At 36.9% G+C, this 13,428-nt stretch overlaps 1 protein-coding gene across 4 annotated transcripts in view; it reads right to left on the bottom strand.

Moving 5' to 3' along the window:
* INO80D (INO80 complex subunit D) overlaps positions 1 to 13,428 on the bottom strand; it is a 67,282-nt gene that overhangs the window by 35,750 nt on the left and 18,104 nt on the right. For 3 of the 4 annotated variants that reach the window (XM_072813274.1, XM_072813275.1, XM_072813276.1), the window contains exons 2-5: positions 13,084 to 13,176; positions 12,732 to 12,978; positions 7,574 to 8,325; positions 800 to 908 (exon numbers count right to left, since the gene is read on the bottom strand). In XM_072813274.1, coding sequence (XP_072669375.1) covers positions 800 to 908; positions 7,574 to 8,325; positions 12,732 to 12,949 — 1,079 coding nt within the window. In that variant the 5' untranslated portion in view covers positions 12,950 to 12,978; positions 13,084 to 13,176. The remainder of the gene's footprint in view (positions 1 to 799; positions 909 to 7,573; positions 8,326 to 12,731; positions 12,979 to 13,083; positions 13,177 to 13,428) is intronic. The other variant, XM_072813277.1, reaches the window with a different exon arrangement.

Genomic DNA, 13,428 nt, shown 5'->3' with positions numbered 1-13,428 from the left:
AATGGTAAGGAAGCAGTCTTGAATGATACATAAAATGGGGCAGATAGAGAACTGGTCTCCCCTCTATCTTACCAAAGATCCATTCAAATGACAATACTTAAAAACAACAACAACAACAACAACATTAGTGGAGTCTGAAACTCATCTTTTAGCTCCACAGACAGGGATCTATCTTGGGATGGCCCCACTGAACTAAGTGGATCCCTAAGTCAGTGCCCTGAAACAGAAAGCTTTCTATCATGGAAGGGGCTGTGCATTCGTCACTCTACAGCCTTCTGATAAGGCAGATACCAAGAACCTCTAATGAAATTATCTCAAAAAACATTTTAGCACACGTTAAATGCCTAAAAAGAACAGATCAATCTTGTAGAAGACAGTGGTGAAGTAAAATGTTCCCAGCTACTCTGTATAGGGATAGGGTCTAAGAATATCCAGAAGTCAGGCAGTGGGACTCCAAGTAGCCCTGGGACCACAGGCCAGTTCCTCCACTTGGCTGGGCCTTGGTGTCCTCTTCTATAAAATGAGATAGACTAATCTCTAAGGTCCCTTTTCAATTCTAAATTCTATTATAGTTGGTTCCTTCAGTAATAAATGGGAAAGGTACAGAAGCAAATTTACCAAGAAAACTGAAGAGTAGCTTCCCTCAAACAATATAGTACGATTCTTCCCAAGAGGAATTTATTTTACTTCCATTACAATCAAACGAGATCCAATGCGATAAAAGAACATTAGCATATAGAGCGAAAAATCAGGCCACTGCAAGGGTAATTTAAGAATAAAAACAAAGAGGAAGACTTACGTGTGTCTTTCATATCTGAGGGTTTCTCGGATGGACCACGCCACCTGGTATGGCGAGGCCTGCTCTGAGTCCTCCAGTTCCTCTCCGCTCTCTTCCGACCAGTCCAACCCTGGGACATAGGAGAGGATATTGCAAGTTAGGAAAAAAAAAAAAAGTATTTTCATTTAAAATTTAGGAAAAAAGATCCAAATCCATAGCACATACTATCACAGTGTGAATAAATGCCTCCTGAGGAGGTTCATCCCTATTATGACAAAAATATTAATAATGAGCCTCTGATATATACGCAGGTTTAAAGTACTGGCATTAGAACAAAAAAGCTATATTCCAAGGATGAACTTCTGTTAGATACTTCAGAGTAGAAACATAAGCAGAGTTCAAGTCCCTTCTCCCCGCAAAAAGGTAGAATTTCTTAGGTATCAAAATATCATACATTAAACCTGTCAGAAAAAAATAAAACATATTCAAGATGGTGGGCAGAGGAGGCTAATGTATGTTTAGGTATAAAAGAAGACAAAATCAGGATGCCTGGGTGACTCAGCGGTTGAGGGTTTGCCTTTGGCTCAGGGCTTGATCCCCGGGTCCTAGGATCGAGTCCTCCATCAGGCTTCCTACAGGGAGCCGGCTTCTCCCTCTGACTACCTCTCTCTCTCTGATTAATAAATAAATAGAATCTTAAAAAAAAAAAAAGGGTCAAAAGGTACTTGTGGATTCACTCCATACTTCCACAAAGAAGGGCCCTAGAATAAGTTGTCAAAGGCTGACACTTCATGCCCTTTCTCAACACCTCCGGGGAAAAGGACTCCATCCATCAGGCAGGGCCATGCCCTGGCTCTTGCCCTCTGCAGGAAGAGTGATGGTAAGACAATATTCTATTTCTAAGGTGGCTTGGGGTTTCTTTTAATTCTTTTCAACGAGAGCTGCCACATTTCATGGCATTTTGAAAAACAAGTTTAGAGGGATAAATAGAAAACCAGAGTGTGAACAATGCTAACTTATTTTGTCAAATGCTACTATTTTTAATGGCTGGATAATTACTAGCTACTAACATAAAGGTTTTGCCTTTTTAGAAGTTTTGTATCTTGAAAAATACCGATGTTACACAGTCTAACATACATAACTTTAATATACTCATACCACTAGGAGACTTGAATTAGATTCCTTGGTAGCTAGGATTCAGTCTTCCTTCTGGAGACCCTCAAAAATCAAAAGACCTTCTTCATTAGGCAGTTATGTTAGAAAGAACCTCACAGGTTCCTTCTATAAATTTAAATGAGTTTACATGTGCCAAACAGGGAAATTAAGAAAAGGTTAATCGAAATGCAAATTATAAATGCTTAAAATCAAGTAATACATTGCCACTGGAATAAAGAAGCCTCAAATCTAGTTCCAAGGTGACTATCCGAATGTTACCTTAAAAAGTAACTTACTTAAAAAAAAAAAAAAAAAAGGTACTTTTTCTCAACTAAAATAGTGATAAAAAAAAAAAAAGCGTAAAAAAAAAACAAGTAACCACAATAGCATTAGCTTCAGGATAGGATATTGAAAGGCGAGGTCTTTTAAACACAAAGTGACACCTAAAAGGACCTTTTAAAAATAAAATATGAGTTATCTTTCATTGTTTTTGTGTAATTAGTAATAATCAATGCTAAGTCATCTATTCCTTCTCTCAAAAAGTCAAAATCTAAGTCGTAAGAACTAAGTTGGAATTGTTTCTCTTGTGAAATTAACTGTCCAATAAAGCAAACCTTTGATCTTGGCTTCATTATCACTAGTTTTAATATAACTAACTGAGATAACCAGCCCAGACAAGACTGTACTTTAAAAGGTGATTACAAGACTGAATTTTTTTTTCTTTTTAATTTATTTTTAAGACTGAATTTTTCTAAAAGTATTCTTTGCTGACATGAATGCAGACTATACTTGGTCCTAACGGTACATTATGATTTCTGGCTTTTCCAAAGTAACCTTTGTTTTGAAAACCTAGGCCCCCTAATATGCTGGAATTCAAAAAAAAAAAAAGCAAGTTTTCATTTTGTTCAAAATGACAGAAAACCATCTCCCAACAAACAACATACTGTTTGTTTCTATAGCTAAAAATATTGCCAACATCCATAAATACACAAAAGTATAAATCAGTATTTAGTAGATGATGTGGGTACATTGTGGAATGAGAGGCAAACATTTGGGAAGAAATAAAGTTAGATGTCTGTCTCAAAACTAAAACCTAATGAATTCCAAATAGAGGACTACAATGTAAATAACCATTTGATATAAATAAAAGGACTTAAAGAAAATATGGGTGAATATATTACATACTTTTGGAGCCCAAACAAGAAACAAAACAAAATAAAACACCTGATTCAAAAGGAAGAAATTCTAAAAAAGTAGAAAATATAAACAATTTTAACTCCTAAATTCCAAAATCATTATCATAGGTATTTCAAAGATAACAAATGGGAGGAGACTTTGCAAAAAAACATGAAATATGTATAAAAAGATCTCACCAAATCAATAAAAAGAAGCCCTTCAATAAAAATGAGTGAAAAAACTCAAAATGTAAAATAAACAAGAAATACAAATGTCCACAAAGCATTATAAACAAATATTCAAAGCTACATTACTAATTCAAAATAGCAGTTCTCACTTAAAGAATGGTCCAAAGATCTCAAGGGGTCCCTGAAATCCTCTAAGGGAGTTCCTTAGGTCAACACTATTAGATGTGTGTTTAGACATCTTTAGCTTTTTTCACTATGTTGGTGTTGGCACTAATAGTAAAAAGGAAAGAAAGAAAGAAAACAACAAAAAACCCATGGTAGGTAAACCTGCTGGCACCTCGGCACGAATTGGCACCAGGTAGGTAAACCTGAGTGGCACTCAGCACAGTGGCACCAACCATACTAGCAGACATTCTATGTTTCACACCATGACTTGTGGTTAAATTTTTTTTTTTAAATAAACAGTTTTAAGAATATCCTTGACAAAGCACTATATATCAAAGACTGTTTATTAAATCTTAGTTCTTGGGACGCCTGGGTGGCTCAACAGTTGAGCGTCTGCCTTTGGCCCAGGGCGTGATCCTGGAGTCCTAGGATGGAGTCCCATATCGGGCTCCCTGCATGGAGCCGCTTCTCTCTCTCTGTCTCTCATGAATAAATAAAATCTTAAAAAAAGAAATCTTAGTTCTTTACACATCTTTACAGCAGTCTTTGTGATCATATGAAGTCATAAAGCACCTCTGCCGCACAGCAAGTAAGTACAGTGGTTGTCTTACACCACTGTTCTGTGACCTGAACTAGCGGCTTTCTTTTCATTCAACATCATTTTTATTTGAACCAATGACTGACAAACTATGGTTATTAAGACTTGGATATCCGACAGTCATTTTTTCTAAAATGAACAGTGAAACTATAACTTCAAGGAAAACAATGTACAATATTTGTTGCCAACAATGAGATTCAAATTTTCACTTGAAAGTTTGATATTTTCTTTAAACTTGAAGTCATCAGTGAGTCTATGACAACTTTCTAATAGACTTTTCTAATGAGATTGGTGGTAATATTAATGAATATAACTTTGTTTTAAGTAGGCTCCACAACTAGCATGGAGCCCAACACCAGGCTTGAAGCCATGACCCTGAGATCAAGACCTAAGCTGAGATTGAGTTGGATGTTTTAACAACTGAGCCACCCAGGCATCCCATGGATATGATTTTTAAAATTTTGCATAATGAAGTATGTCCACATTTGGAACATAGGTTTCACTAGGTAAACCAGTATTTTCCAAATGGACAATATATTTATTATGTTACAAAACCATGCATGGGTTAAAAGATCCATTCAAGGTGCAAAGCAGGTCAATGTAAAATCCATTGATGTAGTGTTTGCAAAATTCCTTGATATGGTTTCAGATTTCAAACTGCAAGTAATCTTTAAGAATCTCTCATTTGTCAAATTGTGGTGTAGAACCAAATAAGAATATCCACAATTATTTTTTACAAGCTAGTATTCTTCCCTTTTCCAACTTCCAACAAACTTGTAAGGCCATATTTTCACATACTAATCAAAACCACATACCACGACAGATTGAATACAGAAGCAGATAGGACAAGTTAGCTGTCTTCCAGCAAACCACACATTAAGATTTACAAACAACGTAAAATAATGCTGCTCTTCATTTTATTTCTTTTTTTTTCTTTTGGGAAATCCTACTTCATAAAAAGAATATGTTACTATGTGGGAACTTTATTTTTTTTTAAAGACTTTATTTATTTATTCATTAGAAACAGAGAGAGAGGGGCAACACAGGCAGAGGGAGAAGCAGGCTCCATGCAGGGAGCCTGACATGGGACTTGATCCCGGGTCTCCAGGATCACGCCCTGGGCTGAAGGCGGTGCTAAATCGCTGAGCCACCCGGGCTGCCCCCTTTATCTTTAAATGCATTAATATTTTAAAATTTCTCAGTCTTAGCTTCAATTCAGTAAATATCAAGAAATGTAACTCACATACAAAGGCTCTATGGTGTCCTCAATAATTTTTTTTATTTATTATTTATTCATTCATGAGAGAACAGAGAGAAAGAGAGAGAGAGAGAGGGGCAGAGACATAGGCAGAGGGAGAAGCAGGCTCCATGTAGGGAGCCTGATGTGGGACTCGATCCCAGGTCTTCAAGATCATGCCCTGGGCTGAAGGTGGCACTAAACTGCTGGGCCACTGGGGCTGCCCTGTCCTCCTCAATAATTTTTAAGTGTAAAGGGATTCTAAAGTCAAAGAATTTGAGAAACACTAATCTAAGGTATGCAAATTAAAGCAAATTTTCTATCAAATTTGCAAAGACACAATAACAACCAATATCCAATACAGTAAAGATGTAGAGAAACTGTCATTCTCATACCCCGCTGAAAGAAGGGTAATGTGACAAAATAGTTCTGAAGGAAAATTTGACAACGTATCAAAAAGCTTTTTAAAAAATGTAAATGCTTGGAATCAACAATTCTGCTTCTAGGAATCTATTTGAAGGAAAAATTAAAGATGTGACAGTAATTATTTTACTATGAGGCTATGCGGCTATAACACTTTATAATGATATAAACTGGAAACAACCTAAATTAGAGAATGAATTCAGCTGTGACAAATTATGTTGTGTATGGAAAATTACTACCTTCATAGTATACTACAAAAAATTTTAAAACAGGTTATAAAACTGTTATGTATAGCAGGAACCTAATTTTATAGATCTGATATATACCAAGGCATTAACAAATGGGTATCAATTAGGTTTGGGTGCTTTAATTTATTATTTTTCTCTATACCTTTTAAGTTTTATTAGTTGTTTTAATTATCAGAAGTCACACATGGTTTAATAACAGGTGAAACAATATAAAACTCTTAACATAAGAAGAGTTACCATTCCCATCTCCGAAAAAACACATCCTTGTCCGGTTCTGCCCTCCTCTTGATAGCCAGTGTTAACAGCCGGGTAGTGTATAACCATTCACACCCAATAGGCAAAATCTATCTGTCCATAGACTTGATCAACAGATACATTGATGCCCCTTGTTTATTTACTTTCTTTTTAACAAAAATGGGGTAATACGATACCTCTTGATTTTTTTCTACTTGCTAATATAACATAAATACATCTAGTTAAAAGATACAGATATAAAAAAAAAAAGATACAGATTTCATTCTTTTTAGTAGTTACATAATACTTTATAAGACATGTATCTACCATAATCTACTCAAGGTCTCCTATTGGTTATAAAGGTTAGTTGTGGATTTTTAATACTCCAAGCAATGTTGCAATAAACATCCTTGAACATGCATCCTTATATTGATTTTTTTCACTCATAGGAATAGAGTCCCAAAAGTGAGTTTGCTGGCAAACTCACACACACACACACACACACACACATTCTTAATTGGTAAATATTGTTACATTACTCACCAGCAATGTATAAGCCTCATTAACACTGGATATAATTTTTGCCAATCTGACAGTAATTCATTGTTATTTTAACTTGCATTTTCTCACCTGCTAAGGGGATTGAGGTTTTCATTGGTCTGCCGACCATTTATATTTCTTCTTCCTCTATTCCCATCCTTTTCCTATTTTTCTACTGCTATCATGTCATGCAAATGATTTTTTCTAAAGTTAGAATCACAGCTCACGCCATATTCACGAATACATTCCAAATGAACTAAAGGTTTAAATAACAGAATAAAGTATCAATAAGAAAGCAAAATACCTATAAAAACTTGGGATCAGAAAGATTTTCTTGAGCAAAAAAATTCAGAAGCAATAAAGAAAAGACAGATATTTTACTACATTAAAGTTTTGCCTATCTTTTTTCACTTTTAAATCATGAACAGGTATTGCTTTGGGAACTTTTTTTTACAATTTTTTTAAACTGTCAGCTCGGTATTAACAATACTATCATTATTCCAAAGTCCTATGATAAGACATGTTGAAAACTTCATAGACCCAGGTGCTGAGCTCAGAGACTGCTGCTACCACCACTAACTAGAAGCTGAGACTGGGATCCCAAATTTCCCAACTCCAACTTCTGTATCCCATCCACCAAGGATGATCCTCTCCACTGGCATATCTCCTTCACGATGGCCTACCTAAATGCAGACTCCTTCGCTGGACCACTCGGTCCCAGTGTCTTCCACTGCTGTCACAGACACGGCAGCTCTGAACACAAAGCCTCGCGTGAGAGGGCACGTGTTGTTACATTATGTGCATGTGACTTGGTTAAAGGAGGTAACTCACCTAAATGGGGAAAGAGATCAGTGTCCAACTGATGTTTCTGGGTGCACAGTTTCACCAGTCTCTGCAGGCGACTTATACAGGAGAAGTGTGGAGAGAAGGCTGTGGCTTTCATGAGGACCCGGTCAGTCCTGGGCGGGTCCGCGGCGGGAGCCCTACTGGATGGCAGGAGGGGCAGCGGCCTCTTGTGGGACAACTGCCTTGCTTGTGCTATAGTGTGTGTGGTGGGGGCCACTCCCTGCATTGGTAGGCTGGTGTTCGGAGGTGGAGGTGACTTGCAGACTAACCCCTGTGGTGGCGGTGGCGCTGGAGGTTTTAGAGAAGTGGATAACGGTGACAGGTGGGAGTGCTGCTGCGGGGGCTGCTGCTGTGAAGGCGCAGGAGGGGGACTAAAGTGCTCTTGTCGAACTTTTAAAATCTCGGTCTCTCTCTGACGCTGCCGATTCTGGGCCAACTTGCTCTGCAACTTCTTTCTCACAGTTGCCCCTTTCTTTAGGTCATCATCTTCCTCGTTGAAAGCAAATGGGTCTTCCAACTCGGTTTCCAGGTAGTGGAGAGGGACCCTAGCCCCAGGTGGAGAGAGGGACATTCCATCCAGTCCATTGGGCATCTTCAAGGCCAGCGGGGGCACCGCGAGGCTAAAGGCCATGGTATCCATCTGGTGCCTGACCTTCACCTCATCTATAGGATCATTCTTTTTCTTCCTCTCTTTTTTCGGGATAAAGCCAAGTACCTGCAAGTGGCTGTTGCAGTACCTTTGAAAAACACACATACACAGGAAAATGTTTATGATGTATAGTAAGAAAAGCAGACTATAAAACTACATACCATTAAATGTGAATCCTACCAAGTATATAAAAATAGCATGACCACGGGAACTCATGGCATGCACAGATTTAATATAAACACTTCCACTACTCTCAAGCCATCTTCAAAGCCTGCAACTTTCCTGAGGCCAATATGTGAGTTGTGTCTGCGCAGAGGTTGCCAGATAGAAGCAAGTCACTCAAATACTGAGTGGCCCTAGATAACCATCAAGCTATTGCTTCTCATTGTGCTCTGCTCTGTCATTTTGTATTCAGAGCATACAAAGTAACTTCAGCAAGTCTAAAGGATCACTTAAAACTCTTATGAAGGGGATATATACATATATACACGTACATATATATACATATATGCATTCCAATGTCACTCAAGTATTTGTAGATTCACAAAGATCTTATGACATAATCCCTAAGAACGTCAAGTGTCTACAGTATATCTACACACACACAGAGATTGAGAGAGATAAAGAGAACATGGAAGGAGAAGGTAAAATAATAAAACTAGTTAGTGGGATTATAGATGAAATGAGTTCCACAACTCCCTGAGAGAAGTACATGTTTCTACCTGCAGTAGGTACTAAAATAATTCCCTTTATACAGATGAGGAAGCTAGAACTTGATAAAAATGAAGTAACTTGCCCCAAATCCCCCATCTGGAAACTGACAGCTGAGACTCTAAGAAGAATCCTCATGCTGAAGTAGTCTTCAGCAGGCAGGTTACTTTTGTAATGTAAATGGTATTCTAAAAATACTAAAAAGGACAGACTCTACTACTTAATAAGAAAGTAGAATGCGTGTTGTTCTCATAAACCACACTGAAAACCTATGGAGGCTTTCAACCAGTAGAAAAGTTGTGTTTTCCAGACCGGTATTCCTCATGCAGTTCAGAAGATTAACAAGTGTGCCAATAAAGAGTATTCCATGCTTAAATAAATTTGGAAAATGCTGGCTTCAACAGAATTAGACAATGATTTTGTTGTTTGTTTCTGCTGAACAGCTTCTCAAAGCATTTTGTAAGATAATGTACATTATGCTTCAAGGTGGCAGTGTTTCCCAAACTTATTTGGAAATGGTATCTATTTTTATTGTAGTGCACCTGTGATATCTCCACAGTACAGTTTGGGGAAAAAGGCAATAAGGTAAATAATTAATGTCAATCCTCAAAATCATTGGACTGCATCAAACAAATTTTTAAATCACTGTGAATATGGACTCACAAAAAATAAATAAATAAAAATTAAAAAAAAAAAAAAAAAAGAATATGGACTCACCAAACAATTAGGAGACATGGTTTTGTTGGTTTGTCTTAGAAATACATCTATCAGAGGCACGCCTCAATTTTAACAAGACTATTAAGGAAAAACTTTCTGGACTATAAAGAGAATCTACACCGTGTGTGTGTGCATGGTTTGGGCTAGGTCACACATATACCTTAAACCAAATAGATTTATAAAGCTGTGGCCAAGAAGGAAAAAAGTTTCAGGGATAACTGCGTGATTTTTGTTGTTTTTAAGTCATTTTTAAAGATTTTTAAATTTATTTATTCATGAGAGACAGAGAGAGAGAGTCAGAGACACAGGCAGAGGGAGAAGCAGGCTCCATGCAGGGAGCCCGACATGGGACTTGATCCCGGGTCTCCAGGATCAGGCCCTGGGCCGAAGGCGGCGCTAAACCGCTGGGCCACCAGGGCTGCCCTGCCCAGTCATTTTTAAATTAACAAAAAGATTAGTGGAGAGAAATGAGGTGGGATAGTTTTTAAATTTAGGAATGCAATTCTTCTACTCAGTACAAATGGGCAGCCTGAGCAGGTCACGAACTGAGCCCGCTTGGTGCCACCTCATGTAACAGGGCAGAGGCTGTGGGCATGTACAGCCCTCCTTCAGCCTCACCACCAACTCCTGCTCCAGCCACCTGCCCTGCCAGCGCTACCACCACACAGAGTCTGAACTTGTAAAAACACTTCCCTCTTTTAAGAGGGAAAATTTTTTTCATAGCTAGAATTAACAATAGCTTACTCAGTTACGATCAGTGTTTAAAAGAAGTATGCAAATATGAACTGAATGAATGACAATTCAAGGGAGTGACTGCTCACAGGTTCTTTGGAGGGGATGAAAAATGTTGTAAATTAGACCGTAATGATTGTTGTGCAAGCCTGTGAATATACTAAAAAGTACTGAAGTGTACTTCAAATGAGCAGATTGTATCAGATGTGAATTATATCTTAAGCTGTTTCAGAAAAGTATAAGCATACAGAAAACTTCCTGGCAAATAGGAAAACGCTAAAAATATATAAAATATTATATAAAATAACCAACCTAATATAACCACTTATCTCTGAGAAACCAAAGCTACAGTAATAAGCCATAGTTCCCACTGTACAAGTATATTAGAAAATGAAATTTACTTTTTATTTTCAAAAGAATATCAATCTTTTCGACATCATGTCATATAGTGTAGTTGTAACTATCAATACTTATATACATGTTTAGGGCTTATATGAATTCAACCTGGATTTCTTGAGGTAACATCAGAATATTACCTCTTACTGAAGTCTACTTTAATCTATTTCCAAACAATCTTACAAATAATGAAAATAGTAATATCATTTGCATCGGGTTTGAACCAATTTTGAAAAAATATGCAACTTAGTACTTAAAGTATAGTTTCTCTTGACAAAGCCACACAAAAGTCCTTCCCCTTTTTATCTTGTTCTAAAAAGAGGAAATTACTTTGAATATCAAGGTGAAGACCTATGATTCAGAGAATTAATATTCTGGAGAAATTCAGAGCAACTCTGTTTTACTTCTTGCTCCAGCTATTAAGATAGAACTTGTTTCCGCTAAAATGAAAAAACAAATCCAGGGTGCAATGTGGTAAACTGAATTTAATACATAATTATAGGTGTGCCTGGCTAGCACAGTTGGAGGAGCCTGTGACCACTGATCTTGGGGTCATGAGTTTGAGCCCTACAATGGGTGGAGATTACTTAAATAAATAAACTTAAAAAGGGGGAGGGGGCAAAATTATAGATGCATTTACAATGGACTTTGAAGTAAAAAAATGAATCCAAGTTCATCAATTCTTCAAGTTAAAAAAGGCCAGGGATAAGAAATGGTCATGTTAAGATGGCTAGAACCAGCTGGACAGATATGTTTAGTTTGTCAGGTCCAGTGGTCCCTTTCTCACCTCAGATTAAAATTTTATTCCTTACCTCACTGAACAGCTGCTTCTAACTTTCAGGTATTGTAATGTGAAACTTTAAGTGCTCATTAGAAATTCTAAGAGAGTATTCCCAAATCACCACATGATGCTACACTCATTTAGGTAGGAGCTCTATCAACACAAATTATTTATTTTACCCTAAAAGTGTAAAAGTTGCTCAAAACATGACTTCTTTTCAACCAATTTATGCAGGTGACATCTGCTTACACATAGGAACAAGGATGAAGGTTATGTGTATACATATTTTAAAGATAAAAGTAAAAAGTTCACATTTTCTACCTGAAGGTAACAAGTATTTAAGTTTTGGGAAAATAATTGTGCATCTCTCTCTAATACTCTACAATGATCCACATGGTTTCTGGAGAATTGAAAAAGAAATGACAAAGAGATTATATATGAAATAGTGTGAATTTTCCTGAGAATATAAAAGATAAATATCATAAGATTCTTTCTCTAAAAATACCTCTATGTTTCTTAATTCAGCCAAGTAAAAATTCACTATCCTAGTGATAAAGGCTACTCTTACTATGCACGTCCCATTTCTTAATTATGGTAAACATACTCTACATGGAACTCTTTTAACCAAAAGAAGCAAGATTATAGAACAATGCTAAACACTGCTTAAGTCTAATAGAAAGTAAATCTTCTCAATAATTCAAGTAATCATTCTTATGAATAATTATTTTTCAATAAGTACATACCCCTTGCTACCTTTCAAGCACAGATTAAAAAATTCCAAAATTATTACCATTAATTACAACACCTAAGTAATTCCTATAATACCTGTTGTTTAAGCAGATTTCTATCATAATCAAGAACTACTTTATAAGACTGCAAACCAAACACAATGATTGATGAAAAAAAATCTCTTAAAAGTCTATTAAATAAAATCAAAAAAGTCAAACATACTTTTCAAATAATTCCCCAAGTTTACTATTCCATTTTTTCAAACTGCCATCTATTGTCTTTAGAAACCTTTCAAGGTTTACTTAGATTACCCCAGAACTCAATGTTTAAATTCACCACATTAAAAAAAAAAAAAAAAAAAAAAAGGCCAAGAAAATTTCCAAGCCTACAAATGAAATCAAAGATGGATTCCCATGATTAGCTCTTACCTACGATCCTCTGATTTGGGGATGGGGTTGGTGCAGCGTTGGCTGTTATACTTGGCCACATATTCACATTGCTTGAAGGGGGCAGTCTTGTCCTCCAGAACGTGTCTGATACAGAAAGCGTACCCGTTGAGTCGCCGCTGCTTGCACAGTTTGGGGCTATATGAGCACAAGGGCTTATTGTCAACCTCAGAGAAGTGTATATGTTTCCCTTCATACATCACGTGACTCTATTCCTTGTGAACATCAGCTAAAAGACCACCACAAAAAAAGAAACCCAAATGATAAATCAGAGAGTATAAGGCAGAGGTAAGTTGACAATTTCACTGAGGGACTTCTGGCCCCACAGCCATACCTGATTTTAAATCTTCTGCACCATAGCAATGTTAAGAGAACCCCAGGGATACCACAGTTTGGAATGCTGCAGAATCAAGATGAAGCAGATTGTCTACAAAAATATCAAAAGGCCTAGTTAACAAAAAGAAACAAGAAAGGCTTGCTTACCTGGGACATGAAATACTAGGGTATCACCCTTCCTAATGGGATGGATTCTTCCTTGTAATCCATCATCCCAACATTAAATTCAAATAACAAGAGACATTATGAAATACCACGTTAAATACCAGGTATTACCCCTCCAAATTGTACTAAGTAACTTTTATTCTGATTAAGTCTTTTAAGTACCTCAAAGCAGCAGGGC

The sequence above is a fragment of the Canis lupus genome, chromosome 36 (genome assembly GCF_048164855.1).
Source record: "Canis lupus baileyi chromosome 36, mCanLup2.hap1, whole genome shotgun sequence".
NCBI classification, from domain to species: Eukaryota; Metazoa; Chordata; class Mammalia; order Carnivora; family Canidae; genus Canis; species Canis lupus.
This window is presented reverse-complemented; position numbering and strand designations above follow the sequence as displayed.